Source organism: Schistocerca nitens, chromosome 1 (genome assembly GCF_023898315.1).
Source record: "Schistocerca nitens isolate TAMUIC-IGC-003100 chromosome 1, iqSchNite1.1, whole genome shotgun sequence".
Taxonomy (NCBI): domain Eukaryota; kingdom Metazoa; phylum Arthropoda; class Insecta; order Orthoptera; family Acrididae; genus Schistocerca; species Schistocerca nitens.
Genome location: NC_064614.1, coordinates 207071263 through 207089683, shown reverse-complemented (window position 1 = coordinate 207089683; position 18421 = coordinate 207071263). Strand labels below are relative to the sequence as shown.

At 45.3% G+C, this 18421-nt stretch overlaps 1 protein-coding gene across 2 annotated transcripts in view; it reads right to left on the bottom strand.

Moving 5' to 3' along the window:
• The window catches only part of LOC126245939 (early growth response protein 4-like), a 157088-nt gene that overhangs the window by 47046 nt on the left and 91621 nt on the right, over positions 1–18421 (bottom strand). Inside the window, exon 1 of one of the 2 annotated variants that reach the window (XM_049948357.1) lies at positions 10–845. The exons of the other annotated variant lie outside the window; for it this stretch is intronic. Coding sequence (XP_049804314.1) covers positions 10–373 — 364 coding nt within the window. The 5' untranslated portion in view covers positions 374–845. Of the gene's footprint in view, positions 1–9; positions 846–18421 lie in introns of those variants that run through there. 2 annotated transcript variants of the gene reach the window in all.

Sequence of the window (18421 nt, the reverse complement as noted above, 5' to 3'; positions counted from 1 at the left end):
CCGCCCTACCTGTAATGGGAGGTGGCTCGACTACGGTGGACGGTCCGAAGAAGGACGGAATGTCCCCGGAGGTGGTGACGGGCGTGTTTAGGTCTCCGGGTTGCGGCTCGGGGGCGGCCGGCTCCGCCGCGAGCGGCGCGGGGACGGTGGAGGAGGCGGCGGCGGAGGCGGCGGTGGCCGGGCTGGAAGGCGAGCCGGCCGCGCCCGCGACCGCGTCTTTGCCGGAGTACAGGCAGTCGAAGCTGAGCACGTTGAAGTGGTGGGCGGCTGCGGCCACGGCGGCGGCGGCCGCGCTCTCGGCCGGCAGGAAGAGCGGGTGCGGGTGCAGCAGGGGCGGGTGCGGCGCCAGCGTCTCGACGCCGTCCATGATCATTGTCGGCGGCGAGCAGGTGCTGGCGGGCGCGGTGGCGGCGCCTCCTCCTGTTGGACAGTCAGAGACCAGCGTGTCGGTGTCTGCGGGTCCGCCCGGCACGGCTAGCCCTGCCTGCTCCTCCTCCTCCTGCTGCGAGGCTGACGGAGTGGTCGGCGGTGGCGGTGCGTCACTTCCTCTCGCCGAGTCGGACGTCGTCGAATCCGAGGCGGCGGCGAATAGGTGGCACGTCCAGGATGTGGGTGACTGGGGGAGGGGGAGCACCAACACACAACCGGTAGCCGACAGGGTTGTTGTGTTGTTGTTGTTGTCGTCGCGTCCTTCCCACGCGAGGGGTCGAGGTACTCGCGTCACCTTCGGCTGTCAAAAGCCGCTTATCGGTCACCCGCGCAGGCACGCACGCAAACACACGCGCACTTAGTGTGACAGCCGTCCTCCCTCCTCGGCGTCTGCTCTAGCACTAGCGCGCCGCCGGGCTCCGTCACCAGTTTTATGAATGAAGCTCGTGTCCCATATTTGGAAGTCGCGACGGGGCCGGCCAGCCAATGAGAGTGCGGCGGCACGCGGCCCCTCCCTCCGCTTCCCCCCACCGCGCGCCATCCCCACCCCGCGGCGGCGTCAGTCACTCGGCGGGCGCCGCCATCCCCTCCACGGCGCCGCGGAACGGTGACGTCAAGGTGACGTAATCGAACAGATATAGCAGCGCCGCTCTCGCCGCGGCGGACGCTCTGCGCTAGCGACGGTCGCGCCGTACATCTCGGCCAAGTCCCTTGCTTCCGCAACAATGCTGCGCACCCTGAAGAGTCTTCTGTAGTGCTGCGCAGCGGCGTCTCCTTTTAAGGTGATCGGAAAGGGCCGAACGCTGCCGAGGGCTCGCGAATTCGACGTCACGGGCGGAGGAATGCCAGCCGGCGATCGGCACGTTTCGCCGACGCTCGGGAGGCGGCAGTGATACCAACACCACCGCTTCGGCTTGCGCGAACAGTACAGCTGTTCTCGCGCCCATTCCCGCCAGAGCTCTCTCTTCCCCTCGCAGACGCGCGCCTCCTGCGACCGTCGCACTGAGGCGCTGCCACTGTAGCACCGCCGTTTCCTCTATAGCGGTGCTTCGAAGCACACGACGCCGGTTGGCAGAATGCGAGCCGGCGACGACCGCGATTCCATTTTTGAAGGGCGTCCAAGGCCCCAGCCGTGAGTCAAGCCTCAAATAAACCGGCCAGCAAGCGTGTGACGTGCTGTTATGTAAGCGGTCAGCCGGTGCGGCGGGCGGAGCGCGCGCTACCGTTACGTACCGATGACACCATCGGCGAGGAATTAGAAATAGGGGCTTCGCGTGCCAAGTGGACGCAAAGATAGCAGCGCGCGGTATATTTAGCCGGTGCGGCGGCATCGCGTAGGCGGCCGGGCCTCCTCCGCCCCCTTACAAGTACACGTAAACACGGCGAGCGACACGTCACGTCTCCACGTCACGGCCGCTGGCCGCTGCCGCTGGCAGCCTTTCCTCGCCACTGCCGGCTGTCACATTCCTGCCGCACAGAAGTCGGCGAGACGTTCGGGCAGTTCAGTGCTGTTCGACTGGCCTGCCCGACGAAGGAGGCGCTAATCTGTTGCTGGACTCTGCCAGAAACTCTTTAGAAATCAGACTGTTTTCATTTCCGTAAAATCTTTTTAAGATTCTGCACTATAGATTAGTACACAAACGCAGTATTTGTTTACCAAATAGATCGTATTGACGGTTGGTTGGTTCAAATGGCTCTGAGCACTATGGGACTTGACTTCTCAGGTCATCAGTCCCCTAGAACTTAGAATTACTTAAACCTAACTAACCTAAGCACATCACACACATCCATGCCCGAGGCAGGATTCGAACCTGCGACCGTAGCGGCCGCGAGGTTCCAGACTGTAGCGCCTAAAACCGTATTGACGGTCTCGTAGCGCCTTAATACCAAGAGTCGCTAATTCGCATCATACGAATGGGACGCTAATAAATGGAATGTTAACTGCGATAGAACACTAGTGTTGGTAGTGCAGATTTCACAAGAAGCTCTCAATGCTTGTGACATGTGCTGCCATCTCCTGACTGTCTTAGGTACCGCTAGAGGGGCATAATATTTTATTTTTTTCTTATATTTAGTATTTTTTTCAGGTATTAAGGGGCTAACAATAGTACTCCATTGTTTTCTATTGGGATGAGATACCAGAAGAGGGTGCATCATTGGATGTGTCTCAAAGCACAACACTATTACTCGCTTAGCTATTCACAGAAAACACTAAACACAGTCGATAGTTGCCTGATACTCAGAACGTAGTTAACTGCGCTGACCGTTTACATTCCTCAAATAGTCCTTAGCTAAATGGCACGTATTCCAAAAGATGTTCCATTGAAACAGAGCTGTAAGTTACTAAACAGTACGTTACTTTAGAATATGGCTTAACAGAAGAATTCCTAGTGGGCAGAGTTTAATATGACATGTAAACGTCAGAATATATCCGTGGACCTAATTAACTGATTCGTTTAACGAAGATGGCTAGCCATTTGCTTTGGCTCTCTTAAGAACTATTGATTTTGGGGCAATTTTTTTCCTAAAAAAGAATATTTAAGATTTGTAAAAAGAAGTAGTTGTTGCCAGAATAAACGATCTTAATAATGTGTTCCATTTATCGTCATCTTTGCGAATGCAGTAACAGAAGTTACCATACCACTGTGTATCTCTCAAGGAAATAATTTCGCTTTACAGTATGCGTAAAAGCCACAGTAAACTAGCTCAGAATGTTTGCAGATATTACTAATGAAGTACGTTAGCTTGCGATGTCCAGACAAAAATAATTTGAAACTTTGCTGTTTCCTTCCGAAAAGTCTACGTTAAAGCTGACACTATCATAAAATAAACAACGCATTTGACTACGGAGGCCGGCCGGAGTGGCCGAGCGGTTCTAGGCGCCACAGTCTGGAGCCGCGCGGCCGCTGCGGTCGCAGGCAGGTTCGAATCCTGCCTCGGGCATGGATGTGTGTGATATTCTTAGGTTAGTTAGATTTAAGTAGTTCTAAGTTCTAGGGGACTGATGACCTCAGAAGTTAAGTCCCATAGTGCTCAGAGCCATTTGAACCATTTTTTGAGTACGGAGCTTACTACTTGACAGGTTTTCATAACTGATAGTGTTCTTAATGGTGTTTAAATGTTTACAGTACTCAAAAATGACACGGTAATTGTCATCGGGAGCCTTTTGAGGCTGGTGTTGATATACTTTGGTATATTTAAGTGATTTAGCGGGTATGTTTTTGCGATAAACGGGGAAACATACAGAAAACAGATCCTTGCTAAAGAGACAATCAGCAGTATAAACAATTACAGCGGGAAGCTCGTACATGAATGATACATTGCTCCGTCGTTTGAACCAGTCTTGAATACTATAATGTTTGGAGCCTTACAAAATTAGACTGAGTGGGGCGACATAATACAATAATAACGAGCTATGTACTTAGTTATAATACAAAGATAATGTGCATCTAATGAGATTTGCTCATAGGATTAGGAATCCTTACAGCCTCGGAGGAGGCCACGAACGTATTATTAGCTTTACACGCACGAGCGCGGTAAATACATACGCACGCACACACACGCACATTCACACACACACATACGGCTGAGCTATAAATGGAATAGTTATAGATGTGTTCGGGTGATGCTCTTAGTATTTCGACATGATGTTTCCAATAAGAGCGCTGAATAGTATTTCTGGAGAAAAAAAAAAGAAATGTGTAAACCTCGTGCATGCCTTCTTATTTAAATGATATAGCTAATGAACAGCAGCTCTTCTGCTCTTGCGTGTAAGTACCGAGCGAAGTAGCTCAATGGGTACTAAACTAGACTTGCATTCGAGAGGACTACGCTTCAAATCAGCTTCCTGTTATCCAGATTTAGATTGCCCGTGAGATCTATAAATCGCTCCGGCGAAATGTCGAGATGGTTCCTTTGAAAGAGCATAGCCTATTTCCTTCCCCATCCTTGAATTATTCCGAGTTTGTTGTCAGTCATTAATGACACCGACGTCAATGGAACGCTAAACTCTAATTTTCCTTCATTCTGTTTAATCCTGAAGGTTGTGTTATTATTAATTAGAATCATACAATCGTAGCAGATGAAGAATTTCATTCTTTTTCTTTTGTTTTATTTTCCATAATGAGTGATAGAACACGATGTTTAAGAGCCGACATTCAGTGCAACAGTAAGTTGGTACTGAGATATTTTATTGATTAGAATTGCGAATTTTAGACACAATGCAGACATCCGAGCTGGGGTTGAACAGCACAATAACCCTGGGTTCGGTGTGGGCGGCGGTGGGGTGAGTGGGCTGCTGTAGCTCGTTGTGGGGTTGTGAACCACTGAGAGCTAAGGCGGGGACGACGCCTCTCCGTCGTTTCTAGGTCCCCAGTTCAATACAATACAATCGATTACATATTGAAATATTTTTGTACGTCTTTCTTGCATTAACAGAGCCAGGTTAGCACCTGGTAGCCCAAAATTGGAAGTAATTGTTTTGCAGCGTAAATCGGTTTCGCATTAACGCATTAGAATATCAGCTAGGTTTCGCTGCCATACGATAATTTCAACTCGCCCTGCACATCGGTAAGTAACCGCACTTTAATTATAATCACCGAGAACTACAGTCCCAAAGTCTCGCTTCTGTAGGGACCGCGAAGAAAAAGAACAAAAATTACAGGAAACACAGAGACATCCTCCTTCCTCAACATACTGCGAATGAAACCTTAACACTTCGTACAATGATAGGTACTTTCTGACATGTAATTCACAATGGTTTGAAATTTATATATCAGGAGTGGCAGAAGCTCCGTGTTGGTAGTCATCATTTGTTGGATGCTGTCGTGCTGCTGGGCAAGTCTGAGGTGGGAGGGATTTGTGTTTTTAGAATTTCGTTCACAACGGGCAGGAAAAATCGTTTGCATTTCTGTAGGATGTTTATGTTTGAACCATATGAGGAGGCAGACTGATGTGTTGCTTGGCTGCCATCTGCCGCTAGAGGGCTCCCATCTGTAGGGTGAAAAACGGCCGTATGTAACGTAACTTTGTCGGTGCGTGAGAAACTGTGTGCTGTAACTGAGTTCAGAATTTGAGGAGTTCGCACAAACATGGAGCACCATCTCCTTCTGCACAACTTAGCCCCATCCGATTCTCTGTTCTAAACTTAAAGAACACCTTCGAGGAATTCGTTTTGACATTGATGAAGTGGTGAAAGCAGAGGTGACGTTGTGCTTCCGTCAACAAAGTCAAATATTCTACAGTCACAGTAACGACGAAGTGGTCTCTCGTTGGGAGAAACGTGTTCGTCGCCGGGGTGACTATGTCGAGAAGAAACTATGTGGATAGGAGAGATGTAAAATGTTAATAAAGTTATTTTTATTTAAAACTCCGTAAGAGTTTCACATAAAAATTCGGAAATATCACTTTTCAGCACACTCCCGTAGGACCATTACTCTTTACAGAATGTGTAACTGATGTAGTGGAAGTTACATGAGGCTTTTCGCGGATAATGCTGTTGTATTCTGAGAAACCGCAACGGTAAAAAATTGTGCCGAAACCCAGGAAGCCTAGAAAATGATCAACGCTTGATGCAGTAATTGGCAACTGGTGCTCAAAATAAGCAACTATGACCTATTGTGCATAAACGGGAAGGAAGATCAATTATTGTATGATTACACGATTGCACAAAAATCACTCGAAGCAAATGGTTCAAATGGCTCTGAGCACTATGGGACTTAACTTCTGAGGTCATAAGTCCCCTAGAACTTAGAACTACTTAAACCTAACTAACCTAAGGACATCACACACATCCATGCCCGAGGCAGGATTCGAACCTGCGGCCATAGCGGTCTCGCGGTTCCAGAATGTAGTGCCTTGAACCGCTCGGCCACTCCAGCCGGCTCATTCCAAGCAGTTACATGCTTAAAACGTCTAGGTATGTGGATACAGAGCGATTTTAAATGGAACGATCACGAAAAAATAAATGACAGGTAAGGCTCCCGTACAATATTTTATTTTGCAGGGGGTGGGGGGGGAGGAGGGGCCTGGATCTGTGCGTAAGGAGTATTTTTTAACATTTTGGAGGCCGAATGGTGACTTTTAAGTAACCATAAAAAGCTTTCAGTTACGTTTCTGTTAAAAACGTGTGTAATATCGACTGTTATATAATTTTCATGAAAGAAAAGCACCTGACTACACAATAATTTTTCCTTTCCTAGAGGGGATTGTCATCCCCCCCCCCCTCCTTCCCCCCTTGCCTCCGGATATAAGCGCCCTTGATAGCAGGTAACGGAAATTCCATTCAGATTCATTGATAGAATCCCCTGGAAATGTAGCCCAATCACAAAGGAGGTAAACTACAAAACCCTCGTTTGACCAGTACTGCCGGTCGCTGTGGCCGAGCGGCTCTAGGCGCTTCAGTCCGGAACCGCGCGATCGCTACGGTCGCAGGTTCGAATCCTGCCACGGGCATGGATGTGTGTGATGTCCTTAGGTTAGGTTTAAGTAGTTCTAAGTCTAGGGGACTGATGACCTCAGATGTTAAGTCCCATAGTGCTTAGAGCCATTTTTTTTACCAGTACTTGAAAATTGCTCATGAGTCTGGAGTCCGTATCATACAGGCTTCATAAAAAAACCTAAGAAAAAGTGTGCAGTTTGTTACTTTTTCATTTAGTAAGCGCAGAAGCGTCTCGGAGATGGTCAGGAAACTCCAGTGGAGACGCTACAAGAGCGGCGTTGCGCATCACGCTGTTCAAAAATGGCTCGGAGCACTATGGGACTCAACATCTTAGGTCATAAGTCCCCTAGAACTTAGAACTACTGAAACCTAACTAACCTAAGGACATCACACACACCCATGCCCGAGGCAGGATTCGAACCTGCGACCGTAGCAGCCTCGCGGTTCCGGACTGCAGCGCCAGAACCGCACGGCCACCGCGGCCGGCCATCACGCTGTGGTTTACTATGTAAATCGGCGTCCTTCCATGGAAACAGTGAACTAGTCTACTGCATCCTCCTATTTATATGTTGTTAGAAGACGATGAAGGTAAAATTAGAGAAAAAAAATAAGGGTTAACGTCCGGTCAACAGCGAGGTCATTATAGACGGAGTTAGAGAGACTCATGCCCGTACGGAGACTTGCTAACAATCATTCTTCTAGCGCACTATTTGCGTCTGCAACAGGAAAAATTGAGGGGATGGGCAGGGGGGGGGGGTGGAGTGGCTACGGTATAAAAATTACCCTCCGCCGTCCACCGTAAGCTGGCTTGCCGAGTGCAGATGTAGACATATGGAAGTGTCTTGGAAAGAGACGATGAAGATGACGAGGACGTCGACTGCGCGCTGGACCCATCCGTGGGGCTCGGGCGTTATCGCGCCGCGCCGCACCGCGTCGGGCTGCGGTATTATTAGCCCAGCTGATAGCCGCACAGCGCGTGACGTCACGCTTCATTCACGGTGCGGCAGAGCGCGCAGGCCGTTCGATCGAGCGGCAGCGGCGGCGACCCCCCGAGCGCAAGGTCACGGCCAGCCCACCCCCACCACACCCCCGCCATCGGCCACCCCCCACCACCCGCCCCTACTCCCTGCTGCGACAGCAGCGCCCCAGTATGCCCGGTGGTTCCCGGCGTGGTCAGGGTGTGTCTCTGTTGCGAGTAACTTTTTGGTGCAACTACGCTACGTTGAATACCTTGAGAGGAAACCAGTATACCGCAAATATTGAATACGTACACAGAGGATAGAGATAACGTACTATCTGTTCTTGGGGTCACATAGGATTGGAGGTGGAAGGGAAGAACTAGCGGCAAATATGAGTGAGGTTTTGGAGCGTGCTCGGACGCAGGAAATCTTCAGACCTGCAAAATCTCGTCGGTCACATTGATTTTATGACATCCATATTGAGATGCACACAATTACTGGCAGCAGATTCCATTTCGAAGACGACGTGGAAGATGCATTGTTCTTTATGCGAAGCACTATATTTACAGAAGCTGGTATTTTTTTCCTTCGAGTTAAGTTACGAAAAAAAAAAGATAATAATATTTCATACTGAACTTGACGCCAGCACGCCGTTAGAGGATCCAAAATTAAATGCATGTTAAAGAAACCACCTCACACAGCTGAAACATTTCCAAGGCTGCTGCAAATGAATTACTGTACGAGGCTACACTTTATGACTGAGTTCGTCCATTTTGTTTTGGATCCCATAGCAGCGTGCCACGGTAATATGGTACGGGGATTTCAGCGCTAACCACGACTGCTGACTTGTACCTGATACAAACAAAAATAATTAAATAATTTTATTTTTTCAAGGTAATAATTAAAACTTCATGGTTAACCTTCTTAAACATCATACACAGTCACCTACAGTCAACACATACACTGAACGACAGAACTGTCAAACACTACGAAGAAAGATCGTATTAATCGGCTGACCTGCCCCACGAGGTCTCCAAGTCAACAATGTCATGAGACTCTTGCTTGTTTTCTTTTCCTATATAAATATCATTGGGCGATAGGTGTACACATTACGATAGAACAGCTAGAAACTCCAGCTTCTGGTTGTTTGGAAATCACCAAAAGCGCAGCTGGCTCTATCACGAACCAAAATAAAATATTTGATGGCGAGCAAGTATGTTTGTAACAGACGTTCCGGACAGGCGCAACATCAGCCATTTTACAGTGGCGTTACTCCCTGAATAATTTCGAGCGTCTACAACGCATACAACTTTAAACGACCTGTCAGTTGATGGAGTCCGTATCGTTAATTAGTTTCAATTCTTCATTGTCTCTTATCTTGGAAAGAAGGAAAATAATTATTGCATTTCTCTCTCATAGTCATACGCTTGGTTCCGCAGCAAAGTTTGAGTCGAACGAGCGTTTCAGTTTTGGGTTATCAACCAACAGAGATGTTTCGTCGCGGGAAAGCACCTCACTCTAAAACAATTACCTAATCAAGCGACCTTCTTGCGCAGAAGCTGTGTACCCGTACAAAGGACAGATCCACATTACATTAAAGAGAAAACAACTATAAATGTTGTTGCATTAACTTACCAAAACTGACAAATTTTCTGAAATGAAGCCATGGGCGGTCATTTGTTCACCAGTCTGATGTGACAATAGAATGCAGCGAAACGAAAGCTGAAGTATAAAATTTCGCATTTTACACTCCATTACACGCTATGTATCTGACAGTTACATGCCTGAGTGTTTGATGACAGGTTTAGCCGCGCGAGGGCGACGTTGTCTTCCTCTTTCCTATTCCTCAAGCACGTCGTTCCTCAACGGGTTAGTCGAACGTTGTCGCGCGTCCCACGCTCGAGATGTGATTAATTTATTTCTGCGTCTGACAGATACGCCATGCGTTTTAAAGTTAAGTTTTTTAAATGTTTCATTTTTTTATTTTACTCTTCAATTTTCGTTTTAGCGAACGATGTTGTACCTTGCAATTATAATTGTTTTTGTGAAAATGGATTTGCGTACCTAATACGTACTCATGTATCTCTCTAATACAACACGTGCATTTATGTTAGTTTGACTATTCCAAATCTTCTGAGTGACTTTATTTTGTCCACGTTATTCGTACATAATTTGTTTCTTCAAAACCAAGTATTTTTCATTGATATGTTCAAAACGGCGACAAAAAACAGTAGTGTGATCTCGCTAACCCATACGTCATCCGACAAACTCACGACTTCTACTTGGTGATTTTGACCAGAGTGATGACGAAGAAAGTCTGCCTTCATTAGCTTCAGCTCCTGAAGGAACGTCAAACCTCACCCCAGAGGTTCCGGAAGAGGAAGTTAGTTGACACTGATGCAGAAGAGGAGGCTCAACAACGCGAAGAGAAGACTGACACTGAAAAAAGACATACCACCTGATTGTGAAGACGACGAGACCTCTTGCGTATGTCTCAAAATGCGAGGAAGAAAAATATTAGATTCAGTTTGATGAGAAAAACACCTTATCCACGTAAGAGTAGGCGTAAACACAAACCCATTAGACAACTCCCAGGCCCTGTCGGAAGGGCAAAAGAGTCACAGACTATTCTGGAACGTTGGCTCTGTTTATTTGATGGCAGTGTGCTAGAAATGGTTGTAATGTTAACTAAACAATATAGTGACAGCATACAATATAATTATTCACGTAACAGAGCCGCTAAAAAGACCGACAAAACCAAGATAAAAGCGTTCACTGCCCTTCTCTGGATTTGCTGGAACTTCAAAAGCAAGAAAACTTAACCTTTCAGATTTATGGGCTAATGATGGATTCGGGATTGAAATATTCCGTCTCACCACGGGTATCAATAAGTTTCGTTTCTTACTTCAGACTCTGAGATTCGATGACAGGCGAACCAGAGAAGAGCAAAATGCTCTCGATCGCACTGCCCATATCAGGGGCAGTTTTGAGAAATTCATCAAGAACTGTAAAGAGAGTCATTGTACAGGAGAAGACGTCATCATGGATGAGAAATTGGAGGCTTTTAGGGGTAGGTGCAACTTTATTCAATATATACCTTCCAAGCCAGCTAAACATGGAGTTAAAATATTTGCTGCCGTCAAGCGTGTATTATAAGTGAAGCATGGAAATTTACGCAGGCAAGCAAGCTGTTAGCCCTTTACTGGTTAGTAATAAATTCGTGTATGTCGTTCGCGCCTGGTTGCCCTCTTATTAAATCAGGTCATAATATAATAGCTCACAACTGGTTCAGTGATGTTAATCTCCTACACACCTTGTCAACAAAACACGGTCTGGCCTGTGGGGGGACTCTGAAAAGAACAAACAGCAGATTCCTAAAGAAATGAAAGATTTGAGAAGCACAGAGGCATTCTCCAACTTTTTTCCTTTCTATAAAGGAGGCACTATGTTTTCATGTTTGCCACAGAACAAAAACAATGAAAAGAATGTGCACTTGATTTCCAGTATGCATTCGGACGGAACAATTGAGGAAGCAGTTGGAGAGAAAAGAAAACCAGAAATTATTATATATTGCAATAAATATGAACTTGGTGTGGACATGGCTGCCAAAATGTGTTCAGCTTACAGTGTCCAAAGATGCACGAAAAGGTGGCCAATGATACTGTTTTCAAAATCCTAAACGTAGCTGGTATCAACAGCCAATTCATATGCCTGAGGAACGAGCAAAACGTGCCACCACGCCGAGTTTTCCTTAGTGATCTGAGAAAAGAGCTCATAGTAGATCACTGGATTAGGTGATCACAGCACCATCGCTTGCCGAGCACTATCGCCTTACGTCCTTGAGAACTGCTTCCTGAGGGTCAAATAGCACAAATTTTAAGTAACTCTGCAACAATTGATACTGATGATGATGTTTGGTTTGTGGGGCGCTGAACTGCGCGGTCATCGGCACCCGTACGAAGTCCCAATTTTTAGACAGTCCAATTTTTTAAACAGTCCAATCTATCCACTGTCCCGAATGATGATGATGATGATTATGATCATGATGATGAAATGAGGAGGACAGCACAAACATCCAGTCCGCGGGAACAGAAAATCGCCAACTCGGCCGGAAATCGAAGCCAGGACCCCGTGATCCAGAGGCAGCAACGCTAGCCGCTAGACCACGAGCTGCGGACAATTGATACTGAAGCTCGTAAAAGAATGCGCAGCCAACCCTGCTGGGACGATGAAAAAAGACCCACCAAATACACATGCGGAGGATGCGGCCAACTTTTATGCCCACAACACTGTGACTATTTTTGCGTCGGCGGGTGTAAAATTGATCATGACAATGACTAAAATCATTCAGAGACATTTTGTAAAAGTAGAGGTTGTAGGGGACTTTTTTTTTGTTTGTTTCTTTTTACTAATCCTAGTGGTACTAGTCAGGTTTAGTTCTTTTGACTGAATTTCCATGAATTAATTTATAAAAAAAGTTTAAACACAGTTTATGTAATAAGTAACGTTCTAAGTTTGATGTTGTATGTGTACTTCTTCATTTGTGAAAGCAAACATTATTTTTTTTTTTCAGTTAACTAAATGTGTACCTCAGAGATACCAGGCGTGTACCGACGTTCGATAGGATGACACATATAACGGAGTGTTAAGAGATCACGAAGATCGTACAAATTTGTCGTCGATTGATCGTCTCACAGATTCCCGTGTGGAGCACATAGTAACAGGCATCCTTGACGCAGAGAAACAACTGAAAGAGCTGAAACAAGTCGCTAGGACGGGATTAACGGAAATGGACACTTACTAAGCTTGCATTTATCGCGAATCTATCGCCCAGCGCAGTCACCAGCGACTGGAAAAGTGCGGGTGACTCCTGTATATGAGAAGGATAAAAAAACGGACCCGCAAAATTACAGACCAAGATCCTTAACATTGGTTTGCTGCAGAATGCGTGAACAAAATGGTTCAAATGGCTCTGAGCACTATGGGACTTAACATCTATGGTCATCAGTCCCCTAGAACTTAGAACTACTTAAACCTAACTAACCTAAGGACAGCACACAACACCCCGCCATCACGAGGCAGAGAAAATCCCTGACCCCGCCGGGAATCGAACCCGGGAACCCGGGCGTGGGAAGCGAGAACGCTACGGCACGACCACGAGATGCGGGCAATGCGTGAACATATTCTCAGTTCGAATATAATTTTTTTTTTTTTTGAGAGGGGAAAGCTACCGTCCAAATATCAGCACGGATTTATAAAACATAGCTCGTGCGGAACTCAGCCTGCTGTTTTCTCACACGATATACTGCGAACCATGGATGAAGGGAACCGGCAGCTTTCATATGCCCAGATTTCCGGAGAGTGTTGAAGATAGTGCCCACTGCAGACTGTTAACTATGACACGAGCAGATCGAAGATTTCTTAAGTAATAGAAGTCAGTAAGTTATCCTCGACGGCGAGTGTTGACCAGACACAAGGTTAGCGTTACGAGTGCCACAGGAAACTGTCACAGGGTCGCTCTTATGCATCATACACTTAAATGATTTGACGGACAGCGGTTTGTGGCCGTCTGCTGATGACGCTGTGGTGTACGGGAAGGTTTCGCGGCGTAGACAAAAATTCAGTTTTTGTGATGAATGGCAGTTCGCTCTAAATGTAGAAAAATATAAGTTAATGTAGATGAGTAGGAAAACAATCCTGTAATGTTAGAGCACAGCATTAGTAGAGTGCTGCTCGAGACAGTCACGCCTATTAAATATCTAGGCGTAAAGTTGCAAAGCTATGTGAAATGGAACGGTTGGGATAAACTTATGGAAATATGATTCAACTGAAAAGTAGACCGTGAACAGAACACCAGTACGACCCATTCTTGAGTATTGTTCAAGTGTTTGGGATACCTGTCATATCGGATTAAAGAAACCCATCGAGAAGCGAATTGCTAAAATTGCTCTGTCGACTGGCGTGTTTTACGCATATGCTTCGTGAACTCAAAAGGGATTTCCTGGACGGAATACCATTTTCGTTTCACGGAACATTGTTGAGCAAATTTACAGAACCTTGTGGAAGCATATAGACAATCGTTCTTTCCCCGCTCCTTCTGTATGGGAAACTGGAACGGAAATTATTTGTAGTGGGCCCGTCCCCATGAACCATACAATGGCTGGCGGAGTATGCATGTATGTAGAAGTAAAATACATCAACTGATATACATGTAAAAACTTAATTTGCTTGAGCAGACGAACTAGCTGTGAGATAAATCGGGCCATTTTAACTCTAAGTTGGTTAGGATTCTAGTAGAGAAAAACTCTACAAACAGGAAATCTGAACATCTATATGTAAAAACGGACACGTGCTACCCTTCAGGTTGTTCCTTCCTCATTTGAATATTCAAGAGTAATTTTGTTGTTGAAGAGTTATTTTAGAGAATTTTTGCCGCACTGTGTAACTCACGGACCTGTGTTTTGAATCGTTGTACGCCAACAATGAACAAATTATATTTCAGTAAAAGGTACAGAACTACTTGCGGACATAAAGCAATCAAGCGGTTAGTGAAATATAATGACAGCTTAAAACATTGTTTACGATAATGCAGTGTTAGCCTGAGCTTTCATCGTATCATACGTGGTCGAGTACCCAATAGATATGAACACATGAACAATCGAAAATAACTTCAGCAAGTAGTGAAACAATGCAGTCTTTTGGCAATGCTTATGGTGTGAAAGTCAACGCAAAGAAATAAACAGTTATACAAACAGAAGCAAAACAAGTTACAAACATTGTTGAATGGAGAAAAGCTGGTTTATCTTAAAGAGCCAAAATATTTAGGAAGTAAAATAAAGATTGATTGAAAGGTGTGATCAAGAAATAAAAACACAAACAACAACAGAAATTAAGAAGAAAGAACAGGACGATATTTCGTAGGAATGTTGACGTCAACAAGGGAAACGACATATCAAACGTCTTCTATGGAGTGTTCTATTACACGATGCAGAAATTTGAATTCTGGAGACATTCGAGGTGTTGATGTTGCGAAGAATGGAAAAGATAAAATGGATCGACAAGATGAGATATGAATAAGTAAAAATGACTGGCAGGTATCATGCAATAAATGCAGAAAGAAGAATGGAAAAACGATTTGGCGGATGCTAAAGGAAAAGTTAAATCATAAATATAGTTCTGGAGGGGTGTGTACAGAAAAAAAGAAAAGCAAAATGGAAAGGTTTCGGCTTCTGGATGACACAAGAAATTACAAGTACAGCGAATTGAAAAAGGAAGAAATGGATCACGAGAAATTAAGATACGAATAAGTTGTACGCAGGACAGACAGCTATATGACAGATGTCTATGAGGATAAATCGAACTGAATTTAGAGTTCAAAGAAATAATACAGATAAATAAATGGCTATCTCTGGTGTCATAAATTGAAATAAGATGTTCATTTAGGTACAGAAAGAATTAAGTTACTGTAAATGTAAGAAAGATAGTGAAATGTCAGACAGATAAAACAGTAAGACAGGAATGCAATTCATTGTTATTGCTGCTTAACTGAAACGTATTAAAAACAGCAAAAAAAGGAAAGGAAAGTTCAGCACAGCAATGAACGAGTAAAGGGCACAGGTTATAATATTAAGGTGTGTAAATTATATTCTTCTGAAGGCTGAAAATAAAGGAATGTCAAACAGAAAGTACAGACGCTAAACCTCAGAAGCAGGAGTGAGATAGTGACAATGAAAGATAATAAGAGGTGACATAAAGTCAAGTAATGGATATAAAAACTGGAGAAATTACATTATGCGAAGTGAAATAATTGAGGTGTCCGCTGAGCAGGCAGTAGGTTAAGATAATACGAGGTAAGCAGGAAGGACCGGCGTCTGCTGTTTACTGCCACATCGACTTAGTTTTCATTTAAGGTGAAGAACTAATTAATCTGGGGAAGTATATGGGGCAAGGGATTGCTCAGTCGATGAGACGAGGTGCAGAAACAAGCTGCAAGAAGCTGGTTAGTGGATTGAAGTCAAACATGAACCATGGAAGAATCACGAAAGAAGACACAGGGAGGAACTGAAAGCAGGCCGCTGCCTCCGAGCGGCTCTAGGCGCTACAGTCCGGAACCGCACGACTGCTACGGTCGCAGGTTCGAATCCTGTCTCGTGCATGGATGTGTGTGATGTCCTTAGGTAAGTTCTAGGGGACTGATGACCTCAGATGTTAAGTCTCATAGCGCTCAGAGCCATTTGAGCCACTGTTGTTGTTGTTGTTGTGGTCTTCAGTCCTGAGACTGGCTTGATGCAGCTCTCCATGCTACTCTATCCTGTGCAAGCTTCTTCATCTCCCAGTACCTACTGCAGCCTACATCCTTCTGAATCTGCTTAGTGTATTCATCTCTTGGCCTCCCTCTACGCTTTTACCCTCCACGCTGCCCTCCAATGCTAAATTGGTGATCCCTCGATGTCTCAGAACATGTCCTACCAACCGATCCCTTCTTCTAGTCAAGTTCTGTCACAAACTTCTCCCCAATCCTATTCAGTACCTCCTCATTCGTTATGTGATCTACCCATCTAATCTTCAGCATTCTTTTGTAGCACCACATTTCGAAAGCTTCTATTCTCTTCTTGTCCAAAGTATTTATCGTCCATGTTTCACTTCCATACATGGCTACACGCCGTACAAATACTTTCAGAAACGACTTACTGACACTTAAATCTATACTCGATGTTAACAAATTTCTCTTCTTCAGGAACGCTTTCCTTGCCATTGCCAGTCTACATTTTATATCCTCTCTACTTCGACCATCATCAGTTATTTTGCTCCCCAAATAGCAAAACTCCTTTACTACTTTAGGTGTCTCATTTCCTAATCTAATTCCCTCAGCATCACCCGACTTAATTCCACTACATTCCATTATCCTCGTTTTGCTTTTGTTGATGTTCATCTTATACCCTCCTTTCAAGACACCGTCCATTCCGTTCAACTACTCTTCCAAGTCCTTTGCTGTCTCTGACCGAATTACAATGTCATCGGCGAACCTCAAAGTTTTTATTTCTCTTTCCATGGATTTTAATACCCACTCCGAACTTCCCTTTTGTTTCCTTTACTGCTTGCTCTATATCAGATTGAATGACATCGGGGATAGGCTACAACCCTGTCTTACTCCCTTCCCAGGCACTGCTTCCCTTTCATACCCCTTGACTCTTATAACTGCCATCTGCTTTCTGTACAAATTGTAAATAGCCTTTCGCTCCTTGTATTTTACCCCTGCCACCTTCAGAATTTGAAAGAGAGTATTCCAATCAACATTGTCAAAAGCTTTCTCTAAGACTACAAATTCTAGAAACGTAGGTTTGCGTTTCCTTAATCTTTCTTTTAAGATAAGTCGTGAGGTCAGTATTGTTCCAACATTTCTACGGAATCCAAACTGATCTTCCCCGAGGTCGGCGATGTACTTGAGGACAATATTATGGAAATGGAAGAGGATATAGATGAAGATGGAATGGGAGATATGATACTGCGTGAAGAGTTTGACAGAGCACTGAAAGATCTAAGTCGAAACAAGGCCCCCGGAGTAGAGAACATTCCATAGGAATTCAGAATAAAACTAGAAATTTAAGGGGTAGGTGGAATAATTATTGACGAACTGTGAGTAATAACGGGTGAGGAAAGCAGGCTATACGATATCAAGGGTAGTAGAATTCATTAGCTTTTCGGTCGATAAGCTGTCTAGCTGAAACAAGAATTACTGAGAAGTGTGGAAACCTGAAGAGACTGCCACCAGAGGAAAGCAGAGGTTGGTTTCAAATCTTTGAATAACTGGTCACACAGCCCCCCTCGCCCTACCCCCATCCCCCGCCCCACCCGCCTCCCACACACGCACACAGTAGCAGAGAGAGAGAGCAAAAGAAACGGCACGATTAGTGTGTTTTGCTTCAGTATTCTACACAGTGTCCGTTGTGAAAGATTAGGTGGGAATCTCATTCTTCGAGGGTGCTGATAAGAACCTCAGAGACGCAACGTATCTCCTTTCTATTCTACATTTTCAGGGAATAGGTGAGAGATATGCACCCTGGTACGGTGACGTAGTGAACGTAATCAGTGCGCAGTTGCACATCTCACCAATACCTAACGCGCCAGATAACGGCCAACACCCCATGACGTAACGGCGACGTCATTGCGTATGTCCTCGGTACCGGTGCGTGCCGGGTCTATTCGCTGGATTTGGGCGCTTCCTGCCCTCTCGTTTATTCAACTGCGTCACCTCTCGTGTGAGCCCTGTTTGTTAACAGCTCCGACTCCCTTCGGACGACAAAATCTCTTTTCCATTGTTTCTCTGTGATAACAAAGCACTCTCTGACAGACTGTAGCAACATGAGGCGCTGCACAATCCTTGTTTTTCAGAGCAGACTAGCTTGCTAAGAGGTGTTGTAATCAGCGTGAAAAGCGACAGTGAATCAGCATTTTCTGTAGACTGTGCAATCAGCATTCTATGGCAATGATCTTTATTTCCAGAGCACTTGCTCCATTCGTGTTTCCGCAAGTTTAGCATCAACTCCGAATCTCTTCCTTCTTGTACCGCGCGAGCAACTGCTCCACTGCAGTC